This window comes from Schistocerca americana, chromosome X (genome assembly GCF_021461395.2).
Source record: "Schistocerca americana isolate TAMUIC-IGC-003095 chromosome X, iqSchAmer2.1, whole genome shotgun sequence".
Taxonomy (NCBI): Eukaryota; Metazoa; Arthropoda; class Insecta; order Orthoptera; family Acrididae; genus Schistocerca; species Schistocerca americana.
The window spans coordinates 949,623,923-949,638,836 of record NC_060130.1 but is presented as its reverse complement, the minus strand read 5'-3'; the positions used below and the strand labels follow the sequence as shown (position 1 = coordinate 949,638,836).

The window sequence follows — 14,914 nt, the reverse complement described above, 5'->3', positions numbered from 1 at the left end:
CTATTGCAGATGTTTTGTGAATAGGAGGCTGTTATCTGTTACAACTTCTAGGCGTTTCTTTATTTTATTCCAGTGTTTGTGTCCATTTAGTAATTGGTCGATAGAGTCTGTGTCATCTTTGTAAAGTATTTTCATCTTGTTGTATTAACAACACTTCGACATTTTCCTTAGCTGTGGTAGAGTATATCTATAATCGTTGCCAGTTTTCTTTCATTTGCGTCAATAGCGAATAGAGATTGAACTATGTGGTGTCTAGTGACAATTGTTCGCTGCACGTTTTGCGTAAAGTTGTTTGTAGTACGTAATTTTCTAAGTGAACGATCTCTTCCACGACCGTTAGTTTTGCTATAAGGTCCTGCGTCCTAATCTTGTAGTAAATCCGGATAAATGTTGATTTAGTTAGCGAGCTGGTGTTGATCGACGACCAGTGACACGATGAGGCCTTTCTCGTGTTGTAAACTGCTTTGGATTTTCACTAAATGCCCTTCTGTTCTGCCGAAACCTTCACGAAATGTGGTGTTTTATGGAAAGTTGGGCCGTCACAGCCACACTCAGGTAAACGATTACTCCGGGACAAACGTTAATTGATTGACAACTGAAGCGAAAAATGCGTAGCTAAAGCCATAACGTGGTCATCACGCACTCTCCCTGCCGTCCAATTTTGCGTAATTTTCGATATAATTTGCTACTTAATTTGGGACGTGATTGAAATCGCACAAAGTCACACGTGAATGATCCCGTCCCCTGTCTAGCACATCCCTCTATTAAGCGCGATTGCAGCGACGTAATTGCAATTTTAGGTTCTCGTTTCACACATCTGCGAAGCCGTGGGTTGCATGGCCTTTGGTTCGTTTCGTCTGGAGACTAGTTTTCAAGAGGAGAGGCGCAAAATTCTAACAAGAGACGATGGCGTCTTTCTTCGCTGCCTTCAATCGGTTTCCGTGTTCACCAATAGTATACTATGCTTGATGTTTTGCCACGTTAACAAGAAACAATTGCAGCACTTAACTATGTGGTAACTGTAGCAGGAATAGAACAACGCTTTGGTTTCGTTCAAGTGAAGTCAGAAAACGCTCCCGTCTCATCATGTATTGATATAACATCTTCATCAGAGTACCGAAAAGGAGAAATTTAATTAACAAACATTTTCGAGCTCTTTATCGAGATAGTATTGTTCTTTTTTATTATTATTGTAACAGGCTTATAAGGGCGAAGAGGAACTGTCTTGCTCTCCATTCGAATGAGAAATGGGCAATTAAAAGAACTGTGTGTTTTATTCACTGAATAGTCGCTGTCAGATTCTGTCTTTGAGAGCCGGTGATGTATCTGGAAACCCTACAGCGGCAGAGACTCGGCGTCGCCAGCCAGCGTTGCCTCGCAACCGTTTTCTTAGCCGGCCGCGGGGAGCTTTCAAGCAGCTGGAGCCATCTGTTGGCCTCAGCAGGAACCGCAGCGTCGCCCAAGGAGTTGGGAGAATTGCCTCGCCTGCAAATGTAAGAAGATACACGATCAGTATTACAACGACCCCTTTACTACACATAACATTAACAATATAAACACGAACAATTTATAAAACACTGAATTCAGTTTACTGTTTTATGCTACGATTATGACAGTAAAAGTATATCACAGTTTAAGGTTTATCCTCTAAAGTATTTTGCCCCTTGTTTTACTAAAAAAAAAAAGCAACAGTCATCTAACGTCCTGCAGCTACATCTCAAATGGTTTACTTACTAGGCATCAGCGTAAGACAAATTATTTGCATCGAGATGATGTTTGTGTCATATTAGTGATTTAAATCAATACTACCGGAAAATACTTGTTCCGTTTCTATAAACTCCTAGGTTTGCTGATAAAATCGTGAATTTTTGGCTGCTATAGTCACGAATAGTGATCTTACATCCTTTTTACTTTGTTTTATTCTAAATCTGAGATTTTAGTAGTTAATATTTTGCTGTAGTGTGAAGAAAATGTTAAACTAGCTGAAATGACGCCCAATATTTAGCAAACATTTACGTAAGATTTGACAAATGTAACTGTTGACACTGCTTCAGAATACATAGAAACGAAACGTGCTCGTCGCATTATTTCGTTATACATGTGTGTGGGGAAATTAAAAAATAACGTATTAGTGTATACTTTACTTGAGAAATGAAAACTAAGCCTGTTAACTTAGAGACAGTTCCATTAACACGTTTACAGCTATAGAAAAAAAATCACAAAACTACGGCAAATGAGAATATGAAGTAGGTGACGAAAACTATAGATCATTTGCTGCAGTACTCAGTGTCCCTCTCTTCCTACCTTTCTTTCCGAGACAGGAAGCAGCAGAAAAAAGTTTTTATTTCAGTGTGAGAGCCAGAGAATGTGTGTGCGTGTATCTGTAGGAAGCACCTTGCTAACTAAAAGTGATAAAATTACTGCTGTTCCGAGTCTCTCTCTCTCTCTCTCTCTCTCTCTCTCTCTCTGTGTGTGTGTGTGTGTGTGTGTGTGTGTGTGTGTGTGTGTTTGTGTGTGTGTGTATGTGTGTTTTGCGCGAAGCAATCATTTCGGGTACTGGGGGATAGCAGCAGCGAAACTGTGTCATTTGTTTTGAGCGCGGGAGAGTGTGAAGGGAGGGGGAAAGGATGCAGAGAGGGGCAAGGAGGGCGGACAGAGTGAGTCACGGAGGGGAGGGGGCTGCCACGTGGCTGCCCACACAGCAGCGGACAGTCCAGTAGGGGCAGGGGTAGTGCAAGTTGACGGGCTCAAGTTACACCGAGTTTTCTAGTTCGTCGTGCACAGCGCCCGATTATAACGCTCAAGATTCGCTCCGCCTCATTTACAAGCGAGTTATAGAAACTAAAAGCTACGACGAAAGTACGCCGTATTTGTATCTGGATTACTGGTCTGGCCAGCTAACGTGGAAACACCGTGACAAAAATTCAAGCTAAATGTCGTTGCATTGAAACACTGAGCTCATAATGCCGAGAACGTCGGTCACCTTCTGACCATTCCTGAACTTGTTTCTCAGTGGTTGTTGCAAACACTTCCAAGTGTACACTGGACAAGGCTTAGTTTGTCCGTGATTTCCCTAAATCGCTTAACGCGAATGTCGGGTTGTTACCTTTGAAAGGACCGATTTCCTTCCACAGGCCGAGCCTGTGCGGCGTTTCTAATGACCTCCTCGCTGATGGGACGTTAAAGCCTTCCTGTTTTAGATCTCAAATTTGAATTAAAAATTGTTAACCGGACATTGCACATTTGCGAAAAAACGAAACTACATCATTACTTCGTACAAAGTCTATCAACACCGGACTGAACTAATAGTCCTTTTTTATCTACCAAATGGGTTCTCCTCCTTCATTTTTAATTAGGCACTGGCAGCGGTCTGCAAGATTCTTACTAATATCTTTTTAGGAGAGATTTTTCTATTTTGCCTCTTATAGTGTCCAAATTATTTCTAGCGTCGCTTACGTCTATAACTTATACACATGCTAATATTCTTGTCGCAGTTTTTCAAATTAGTGCACAGTACAGAAGCCGGCCGACGTGGCCGTGCGGTTAAAGGCGCTGCAGTCTGGAACCGCAAGACCGCTACGGCGGAAGGTTCGAATCCTGCCTCGGGCATGGATGTTTGTGATGTCCTTAGGTTAGTTAGGTTTAACTAGTTCTAAGTTCTAGGGGACTAATGACCTCAGCAGTTGAGTCCCATAGTGCTCAGAGCCATTTGAACCACAGTACAGAAATATTTCTATGAACAGCATAGATGTAATGCAGCAATAGGACTACTTCGATTCAGAAATATTAAAAACTAGACAAATCAGATCAAAATAATGCATGGGTGTGTTTCATACCACTGGCGGTGCCTGTGGGAAATAATTATGCCTGCGCATGGAGTTCACTTGTATTAGGAAGAACTTCAAGCAGATTACGTTGAATGGAACAGCCGCGGAGCATCTTAGGCAAGTCAACAACATAAACACTTATGAATATTTCCTGCTACTCTATGCGAGATCCGATGTGATGCACGATCTGCAACTGCGAGACACGCCGGTTAAGTGTCCAGTTTCGTAAATGAGGATTCGATGCTTTTTCGGTAATAGTGGAAAGAAGTTTTACTTTTAGTCAAAGATGTTGTGATTGTGTTGCAATGAACTTATATATTTTGTCAAAGATGTAACTTCTTTGTAAAACAATCATAACATTGCGTCATTCCATATACAGTGAGAAGTTTATGCTATTTTCTGTGTTAGAATGCAGCAGACATACTATTCTTCTTGCCCTGTAAGTAACTTTCATATCTTTAAACTATTTGCTGTCACACATCTAGAAATACTGTGGCTAACGCAGTTATTTATTATCAATGCGAAACAACAGAATCTCGTGACCACCCCGCACGCTGCTGCAAAAAATCGCCAGCAGTTGCAACTAAAACCAGTTATGTAAAAGATGCCTTCCACATCAATATACACATCCATGCTCAGCAAACCATTGTGAAGCCCATGGCTGAGGGTACTTCCAGGGAAGCAAGGATTGAACTTCCTCCCCGTTCCATTCGCCTATGAAGCACAGAGAAGAATGACTGCATACATTCCTCCGTGCGGGCTATAATTAGTATAATCTTGTCTTCGTATTCCCTACAGGAGCGATATATAGGGGCTGTAGTATATTTCTAGTCACCACTTAATGATATTTCTTGGAACTTTGTAATTAGGCTTTCGCGGCACAGTTGGAGCTGTTCAAGCGTGTGTCAGGACAGGAATTCCAGTATTCCTGTGACACTCTTCCATGGTTGAAACAAAACTGTGACCATCCGTGCTGCCCTTCTTAGTCCTGTTTGGTATGGGTCCCAAAAACTCAAGCCAGACCTACCATATTTTTTTTGGGTTCAACACAGGACGTACTACCATAGTTTTTGGGTCCAAGCTAGTACATATTTTTTAAGTCTTAACATTTTACCGAAACATTAAACTTTCTTTATTCAGTTGTACTTTTCGCTATACATGAAAATTCTCAGAAATGGTTTGTTTGTTTCAATTATATATAAAGTTTCATAAGAAGAAAATTCTGAATTAACTTTAACATCTAGCAGATGTTTAACAGTAAATACAAAAAAAGTGTACCCTTTTCTCCAGACCAAATGTTCCCCATAACTGAAAAACTCTCTCAACTTCAGCAGATGTCCCAGGCAAAAACATCGCAACCTTAACCATTTTAGAAATATTGCAACATGAAATATCAGTCTTTTGAAACAACTTAAAAATTGCTTTCAATTTCACTTCAGCAGTATCTAGTACTTTTTCAGAACTTGAACCACTACCTGCCCTTTATTTTTTAATTAAATGGTTCAATAATGTATGTCCATCAAACAGTCATTAAATTTATGATGTCTTTTATAATTTTGCTAACAAGCTGTGCACTCTCTTCTAAATCGGACCAGGTAATTCTAATTCGTAAATTTATACACAGATACTTACTAACTTTACCAGACAATATTTTCACATCTCCAAGCCTTGGATGACGGAATTATAAAAAAATTTTTCGCTTTGAGCAAACATTTTGTTCCTGAACATCATTATTTTCTTTTAGTGTGCATAGCATTCCATTGGCAGAAAATTGCATAAACACGTGCATTGTTACTCTCAGTACACAATTATTCCTCTTGCAGGTCAACAGTAAACGCACACGTTCTCTTACCCATTGCTGAATGATGAGACAGAAAACGAATAGAGGTAGAATGATCAAAAATATGAAGACGAGTTACTTTACACATGAAAGCAACATAAACACATTGCCCTGTTGTGTTGCAATAGTGAATAGTTCTGGCAAAACCCGACTCCCGGCGACTTCAGCGCTTGCTCCGGGTTCGCCTGAAAGAGGCAAGGCTGTAAGAGAATGTCCAATACATGAGCCTGAAATTTTAAAAAAATCCTTGCCAGTCATACAATTCTCAATCCCCGGACATTTTTCAACCCCAGACATTACACCGAACAGCGTTAAAAAATCAGCCGGCCGAAGTGACCGTGCGGTTCTAGGCGCTGCAGTCTGGAACCGCGAGACCGCTACGGTCGCAGGTTCGAATCCTGCCTCGGGCAGGGATGTGTGTGATGTCCTTAGGTTAGTTAGGTTTAACTAGTTCTAAATCCTAGGGGACTAATGACCTCAGAAATTGAGTCCCATAGTGCTCAGAGCCATTTCTTAAAAAATCAGGACTCTCCGGTAATCCCGGACGCATAATAATCCTAACGCAAGCTATGTTCTAGGATGGTTCTCATGAACAGTATTTCGTAAGTCAGCTTCGTTGTAGACTGGTTGCATTTCCCCAGTTTGCTACCAGTGGTGTGAAGTTGCTACCTGCCTTGGCTACGACTGAGTCAATGTGACAATTCAGTTTCATTTCACTACAAATTGTTACACCCAGGTATTTGTTTGAGCTGAGTGATTCCAAATGTGATTCTTTGATACTGCAGTCATAGAATATTATCGTTTTTCATTTTGTGAAGTGCAGAATTTTACATTTCTGAACATTTAAAGCAAGTTTTCAATCTTTGCACACTTTGTTTTTTTTTCATATCCAACCGAATATTTGTGCAGCTTTATTCATATAGTACTTCATTGTCAACGTTGCCTATCAGATAATTAATGTGCAACATGAACAGCAAGTGTCCCAGCCTGATAAAACATGTAGTGGATAAAGTAAAAACTTCATGAATGTCGCAGAATTATATTTTTATTATTTATTTATTTATTTTTTCGTTTTAGTTATGAGTGACAGTGACATTCCTGTGCTTCAGATAGGCCATGATGAATGAAACTCAAGATTGTTTACCTGCACCTCGCTTGTAGGTTTCTTATCACTTCCAGCATTCTCTTGCAGTTACATTCAGATTCGAAGCTCAACCATCGCTTTACCAGCCATCTGCTTTCCGAAATGTAGAGCCGCTTTTAATTTGCGAGCCATACGTGGCTGAAATCTGTCTTTGTCCTCCACACCATTAAACTGTGCTCTACAAGGTCAACCACTGTGGTACAGGTATTGTTTATAACCTAGCTCGTTCTAGGTCCAATATCAAACCTTCGTCAATGTGTTGTCTCGCAATGTGTTTCTTGTGAGCTGTTGACGCTGAGACGGAGTTTTCGCTCCTGGTGAAGTGGGTTCTCTGTTCTCTGCCACGTTTTACAATATTCATTTAAGACTGTAGGAATCGAAAGGTGGTCAGAGAAACGGTATCAGGTACCTGTTGACAGCTAGTCGCTGCCCGACTCGGTTAACGAACTGCGAAGCGATAAGGAGAATCGAGAGAGCAGCGGGACCTCAGCTGGCACAGCGAATGAATTTCAAATGCGAGCTGCCAGCAGGTGTTTTGCGGGTGGCCTAGTACGGGGGTAGCTTGCGGGGGCGGCGACGTCGGTGCCCTGCTCAGTCGCTTTCTTTCCATAGTTTTACCTAAAATTACTTCGAGCACTCTTGTAAACTTGAATAAATGTTCCGTGCATCAGGACCACGCCGCCAGTGTGAAGTTAAAACACTAGCTTTTCTCCTTTTTGCTTCGAAGACGAGGGGCAGGTAAAAAGTGAAATGAGACGATTACAGTATCGGATAAACGATTCGGCTTAAGAATATACGAAACGAGGAACGGACGGAGCATCTGCATCTGCATGAATAACCCATAAGCCATCTTATAGTGCGTGCTAGGGAGCGAGTATGGCCCCCTTCTTATGCAATGGGGCACAGGAATAAAATCTGACTTTTTAAAACGGAATTTCTCTGATTTTGTTAAGCACATCGTCGTATTGTACAATACATACGGTCACTATCGGACGCATCTTTTACCGACAACCGACTGGAAACAACGAGCTGCGCTCTCATTGCTTGCGTCACTGCAACCCGACACTTCCTCAAGATTATATGTGTGGCATCACAGCTGCATGATTACAAACAAAATGAAAACTGTACTGCGAAACTCTACAAAACCTTACCACCAACCCCTGCATATCCCAAAATCAACGACTATGAAACCAATTCATGTACCGATTCGCACATCATAAACACCACTTATTTAACAATCTTCTTCTGTTTACTACAATATTATTGTAATCACTCCTAAGTAAAAAAAAATGGTTCAAATGGCTCTGAGCACTATGGGACTTGACTATGTGGTCATCAGTCCCCTAGAACTTAGAACTACTTAAACCTAACTAACCTAAGGACATCACACACATCCATGCCCGAGGCAGGATTCGAACCTGCGACCGTAGCGGCCACGCGGTTCCAGACTGAAGCGCCTTTAACCGCACGGCCACACCGGCCGGCCCTTCCTAACTAAATTTTATACATATTTCTGAAGATCAGATACAGCCACTGCCATCCCACTCAAAAGCAAAATGAAATTACAAATAAAAAAATTAACTGTAAGGAGTTCCTTTAGAGCCACGTCTTACTTATCTGAGGTAGCTGGGACCACATTGTCGGTATATTCAAATGTGCGTGAATTCCTAAGGGACCAAACTGCTAAGGTCATCTGTCCCGGTATGTTCAAATGTGCGTGAATTCCTAAGGGACCTAACTGCTGGGTTCAAATGGCTCTGAGCACTATGGGACTTAACATCTATGGTCATCAGTCCTCTAGAACTTAGAACTAATTAAACCTAACTAACCTAAGGACATCACACACATCCATGCCCGAGGCAGGATTCGAACCTGCGACCGTAGCAGTCGCGCGGCTCCGGACTGAGCGCCTAGAACCGCTAGACCACCGCGGCGGGCTAACTGCTGGGGTCATCGGTCCCTAGACTTACACACTGCTTAAACCAACTTAAACTATCTTACGCTAAGAATAACACACACACCCATGCCCGAGGGAGGACTCGAACCTCCGGCGGGAGGGGTCGTACAATCCGTGACATGGCGCCTCTAACCGCGCGACCACTCCGCGCGGCTTGTCGGCGTGTGGGAATGCGGTTTCCCGCATTACAGACGCAACTGGCGTCTCGTAGGTAACTGAAAAATAATATCGATAAGGAGTTATCAAGACGGGAGAAGGCTACTTACTCGTCAAATAGCAATTACTAGAGAACCACACCGAGCCGTTTAGATGCCAGTTTTAAGAATCCATTCATTTCGGCTACAGAAGTGGCAGAAACCTGAGTCTACCAACAAGTGCGATTACTGACGCCTTTATGTTGCTGGCGTGTCTCACCGCAAGCATGAAAGAATGAAAGCCATTGTATCTCACTGAGAAAAGCACACTGTGTTCGTCTCCAGGGCTTTCCAGCTGGTACAGTTCTTGGATTTGTTCGTATGGTCACAGGAAAAATAATTCGTCCGGAATGGCATGACAGTATGTCTTTATAGAGACCCTACAACACTCAGCACTCTCAAAATAAATTATTGTCTCAATTAAATGATTAATTTGATCGTTTATGATTAGATGATTGCAGCTGAAATGGGAGATTAAATTTTAGAAGTATGTATGCTGGAGACTACAGAGTAAATGCCTAACATACAGTTCGAGCACAATAAAGCAAAGAATGTATGCCATCACTCGTTCGGCCTCTTTATTGGGCAGAAGAGATGCCTAACATCCAGGCCAGTACGATAACATCAGTGTACACACCTCCAACATTATATTATGCAAGCCGTCTGGACTAAGTAAGCATCAAGAAGCCTGGCTTCGAAAACGAAAAAGGAGTCCTTTTCTTCATTAAAATTGCACCTGCCCACAAAGCTGACTTGTCACTGTGAAAAGTGCAAACTTTCCTGAAACCCCCACTTCATCCAGTTTCTGACTTGCACGCATTTTCAGACCTACAGAAATGTGTGACTGAGAAAACGCTTTGAATAAAGCAACGACTTTTAAGCAGTTTTCCAGAATCGCACTTCGAGGATGGAATCGACTCAAAAAAAAAAAAAAAAAAAAAAAAAACGTTGGGCAAAGCGAGAGGAGTACGTCGGAAAACTGTGAATTTTTTTTACGTAAAAATTATGTTATTGCCTTCGTCAGAACTTTTCACTTTCTCCTTGTATCAGGCCAGATAAGAGAGTATGCTCCACAAAATTATCTTATTTTCAGTGTCCCTCATTGGAGTATATTGCACATTTCAATCTGCGCCTGTATCTACAGCCATACTCCGCAAGCTACCTTACAGTGTGTGGCGGAGGGCATTTCTGTCGCCAGTATCATCGCCTCCTTTCCCTGTTCCATTTCCGAATGATAACTTTTCTGATTTTCATTTCTGCGAGCTCATCGCGGTGACTAATAAAATCCGCGACACATCCTGGTCTCTGCCCTAGGCTCCCACTGTTTATATACATCTACTTCTTCATCCACACTCTGTGAATCACAATGAAGTGTATGGTTGGATCGAACGTAGGAAGAATGACTGCCTGTACGCCTCTATGCGAATTGGTATTTCGTCCGAGCGACTTCTACTGGAAGCCGGCCGTTGTGACCGAGCGGTTCTAGGTGCTTTATTCCGGAACCGCGCTGCTGCTACGGTCGCAGGTTCGAATCCTGCCTCAAGTATGGATGTGTGTGCTGTCCTTAGGTTAGTTATGTTTGAGTAGTTCTAAGTCTAGGGAACTGATGACCTCAGATGTTAAGTCCCATAGTGCTCTGAGCTATTTTGAACTTCTACGGGATAGGTACGTAGGGGCTGAAGTATTTTCGTGGTTCTTGTTTTCGTTCTAGTATCTGTCATTTAAAACGTCACAACACTTCTGTTATACTTTCTCAACAGGGAATCGAGGTAGTGACCATTCACACCAACATTTTTTGTACGCGATCGAAGTCTCTTGTTATTCCGAACTGACATGGGTCCTATACACTCGACCAGTATTCAAATATGGACCGCACAAGTATTCTGCACAATAACTGCAGTTTCCCTGTAACCTACTAATGATTCGTAGCGGGCCATTTGATTTACTCATGGCGCTCATATCTCACCACGTTGTTACTGTCAAATATTCGTATGACATTACGTACTCCCTGCCACTACACAAACTTGTAGTCCATGAATACCACGCCTCTACATTTCATGAAAGGCAAAACCTTTTTTGTAGCTATTAAAAGCTACTTGTCTGGCTTTGCATCAGACTGATATTTTGCCGATATATAAGTAGATATTACTGTAATATTTACAGCACAGAATTTCCATAAAAACTAATTCTTAATCTGAGGAAAGTCTCAGATCTGCAATTAATATTATCTGCTATTCTGCAAGTATTTTAGATATAGGAACAATATTCCCACTTTCACAACATTACACCTACAACATCAAGTGGATCAAGTAATACAGACGTGAAAGTTGGACACTGAGAAAACCCTGATTACAGTCTGTCCTGTACTACAGTGATCAGCACTGATAACGATGCGGTAAGTCCGCATTCCTACTGTAAAGAGGGTGCTTTTGCGTTTCCATTGTCCAGACTGCCATAAAGTATCTCGTAATAACTAACAGACGTGAGCTTTTCAAGTCAGTTAACGCTGCTATAGCGTCAGTGGCTATAAGAATAAGAAGGAATGTTAAGAGTGGTAGATAAATACTTTTTGCTTACCAAGAGTGCCGGAAGCTAACTGAAAACCATATAAACATTCAACATCAGATTCTCAGCTCCAGGGATGAAAATCTGTTGGATCGAATTTACCTTTCCAGTCACTGAGTGACTACCATCATCATTTTCGTGTCCGGTCAGCATTTCCAGAACGCTGTAACTCGAGTGACCTCGTTATTTGCCTCGATCAAGTCCTGTGTTTCACAAGATTGTTCCAGTAGAGGTCGTATGTGGAAGAGGTCCATGCCCCATTTGTGCACGTCGGTCTTACAACGAGGGACTCCAACCTTAAGACGATTGAGTGATCTCGACACAGGGTAGGTCAGTTCATTTCCTTGGACTAGCTCTACCTTTGCTAGGATACCTGGCGACAGCTTACTGTGTGATACGGCTAGACTGCTGTGTTCCCTTTAGTGGATGACTTCTGGATTTCAGTCGACAGACTAGGACTTGTTGATCATGCAGTGGATGACGGAGGTCATTGATGCGCGTCTCTCTCTCCGTATTTTCAGCTACGGCCCTTCTGACAAAGGGTGGAGCTTTTACAACAGTAGCGTAGAGTTTGGCGAGTGGGGCTGGCTTTACACATCCCGACAAGTTCGGGCAGTTCCATTGACTGCAGTGTCAACCCGCTTGGTGTCAGCAAATAACTTCATACATATTAGGCCTACTTTGCAGCTGACACACACAAAGAAAGAGCATAAGTTCTTAGTACTTGAGGACTAGTCCCTCAGGTCGTGGCTCAAAGTATTGTTTCTTGCACTAAGCCTTAGCTTGGTTTTATGCAATATTTCTTGAAGAACAGTGTACGGTCAAGACTAAATCCCAGGTATACAAGAGTTGGACGAAGCTGAAGTCGTATACCTTGCCACTTCGCGCAGATCTTCTCTAGTCCGCAACTGAAAGGCGCACTCCTAAGTTTTGTTCAGATTTTGCCTTGGATAAGTGAGCTCACAGTAAAGACCAAGGGTACCCAACCGTGAAATCAACTCCCCCCCCCCCCCCTCTTTAAACATTTTCCCTTGGTCAGTCACTGCTGCATCATCAGCATAGATGAAATTCCTGTAGTGTTCTATAGTGGGCTGATCGTTAATAGAAATATTGAAGAGCTCAGGAGCGAGAACATTGCCTTGAGGTAGGCCATCTGCTTTTCTTACCCTGGACAGAGACCTGGCATCTTCTATTCTGCAGGAGAGTGCTATGAGGGACTATACAGTTCGCAGACGATGTCAATGTTTATAAGAAGGTTGCAACGCCAGAAGATTCTCGAGAATTCAGGAAGATCTGCAGAGGATCGACAGTTTGTGCAGAGACTGACTGGCAGTTGATCTTGAACATAAGTAAGTGTAACATACTTCCCATTAAAATCCGCAGAGGTCCAGTCCAATAAATGGTAATGCAGAGGTAAGCGCATTGTGCAGACTGCCTGCCTCGATAACTGAGTGCTCAGCGCCACAGAATGCCATGCAAAGGGGCCCGGGTTCGATTCCCAGCTGTGTCGGAGATTTTCTCCGCTCAGGGATTGGGTGTTGTGCCGTCTTCATCATCATATCATCCCCATCGACGCGCAAGTCGCCGAAGTGGCGTCAACCAAAAAGACTTGCACCAGGCGATCGGTCTACACGACGGGAGGCCCTATGTGTCTGTGTTGAATTCCTAAGGGACCAAACTGCTTACGTTATCGGTCCCTAGACTTACACACTACTTAAACTAACTTATGCTGAGAGCAACATACACACCCATGCCTGAGAGAGGACTCGAACCTCCGGCGGGAGTGGCCGCGCAGTCCGTGACATGGCGCCTCAAACCGCGCGGCCACTCCGCGTGGGGGACCCTAGCCACACGACATTTCATTTCATTGGATGGACTGGAATTTGAACTCTGCTTCTTCAGAATACCATATCAATATTTTACAAACTGCTCCAGACGGCGCGGTAGCTGCTTGTAGGGTGAGACAGGTAACGTCGTCGGTGTGATGCTAATGCGCCATCAGCGCTCTCACATTCCTACTGCCCGATAAAAACATTTTCAGATTTCCATATTTCATCGGCCCAAACTCACTGCTCATCTGGCATTCAGAGCATCCGGCAGTCAAGCACGAATCTAGACAAGTAGCTGCCTATCTTTTAACTCAAGAGACTACCTCGAAAGACATAGAATATAAACGACTGTCGTACGGAGGATTACAATCTGTTTAACGACTCTCGCTTTGCTTCATTCGCTTCTCCTGCCCTTTTCAGGATATGGTTGCTGGCTGCTGAGTTATATCGCACAGGCGACCTCCTCACTTCATAACCCAGATTGCCACGTTCGTATCCCCAAATTGTTGTCCTGGTAGGTAGCAGATGTTGTGGTATTGCTGACTGTGCTGTATGGAACAGCATAGCAAACATATTATCGTAGCCAAGAGAGGCACACAGCCAACACCCACCACAATACTACATGTTTAGCCGGCTGCTGTGGCCGAGCGGTTCTAGGCGCTTCGGTTTGGAACCACGCGACCGCTACGGTCGCAGGTTCGAATCCTACCTCGGGCATGGATGTGTGTGATGTCCGTAGATTAGTTAGGTTTAAGTAGTTCCCAGTTCTAGGGGAATGATAACCTCAGATGTTAAGTCCCATAGTGCTCAGAGCCATTTTGAACCACAAAACATTGTCAATACCAATCACTGCTATCCTAAACAAAGTGAGCTGACAGAATTCCACGATAGACTCGCACACACTCCTGATAGTTTGAACCAATTATCTTATTCCGCCGTTAAGAACTGTGGATGTTGTGACAGACCTTCCGTATTGGGCGAACAGTTCCTCTTTCGGTAAATATTGAAATTTTCACTGTCATAATATTCAGTGAGCCCTTTTTGTGTGAACACGGCTATCGGTGGAATTTGGTTTGCCTAGTTTAAGAGCTGAAGGCCTACAGGACCGTCGGGCACGTAAAAAATCGTCACCCCGCGCTGTGGAAAGAGGATTGAAATCTCTTGCAGGTATTTGTCGTTCTCCAAAGTGAGGGCTCGTCTTTCCAAAAACACTGATGAGCCAAAACATTATGATCACTGCCCACCGTGACATTTAATGCGGTCTGGTAGTGTTGCGGGCAGTGATGCAGTAAGGAAAGTAGATAAGACGAGCTAAGACAAATGGGAAATCGTTCTAGCGAAGATAAGCGCCACAAAAGAGGAAATCCACTGATATCAGCAACTTTGACAAAGTGCAGGTTATTATCAGTCGCCACCTGGAAACGAACATCTCGCAATCGGCGAAGGTAGTCGGCTGTTCGTGTGCGACTCCCGTGAGCATAGGTTGCTGGACGGTGAAACAACGAGTAGGCTACAAGATGTCGAGCGTCCACGACTCATCACAGAACGTGGGTGTTGG

At 43.2% G+C, this 14,914-nt stretch overlaps 2 protein-coding genes across 5 annotated transcripts in view; one reads left to right on the top strand and one right to left on the bottom strand.

The window, feature by feature from the left end:
• The window catches only part of LOC124556828, a 554,569-nt gene that overhangs the window by 185,703 nt on the left and 353,952 nt on the right, over positions 1-14,914 (top strand). The gene's annotated exons all lie outside the window — the stretch shown is intronic.
• The window catches only part of LOC124556829, a 111,067-nt gene continuing 97,327 nt past the window's right edge, over positions 1,175-14,914 (bottom strand). For 2 of the 4 annotated variants that reach the window (XR_006968703.1, XR_006968704.1), the window contains exon 2: positions 1,175-1,485. Coding sequence is in view for 1 of the 4 variants with exons in the window: in XM_047130844.1 (XP_046986800.1) it covers positions 1,278-1,485; positions 8,833-8,983 (359 nt within the window). In the remaining 3 variants the exon portion in view is untranslated. Of the gene's footprint in view, positions 1,486-8,832; positions 8,984-14,914 lie in introns of those variants that run through there. The other 2 variants (XM_047130844.1, XR_006968705.1) reach the window with 2 other exon arrangements.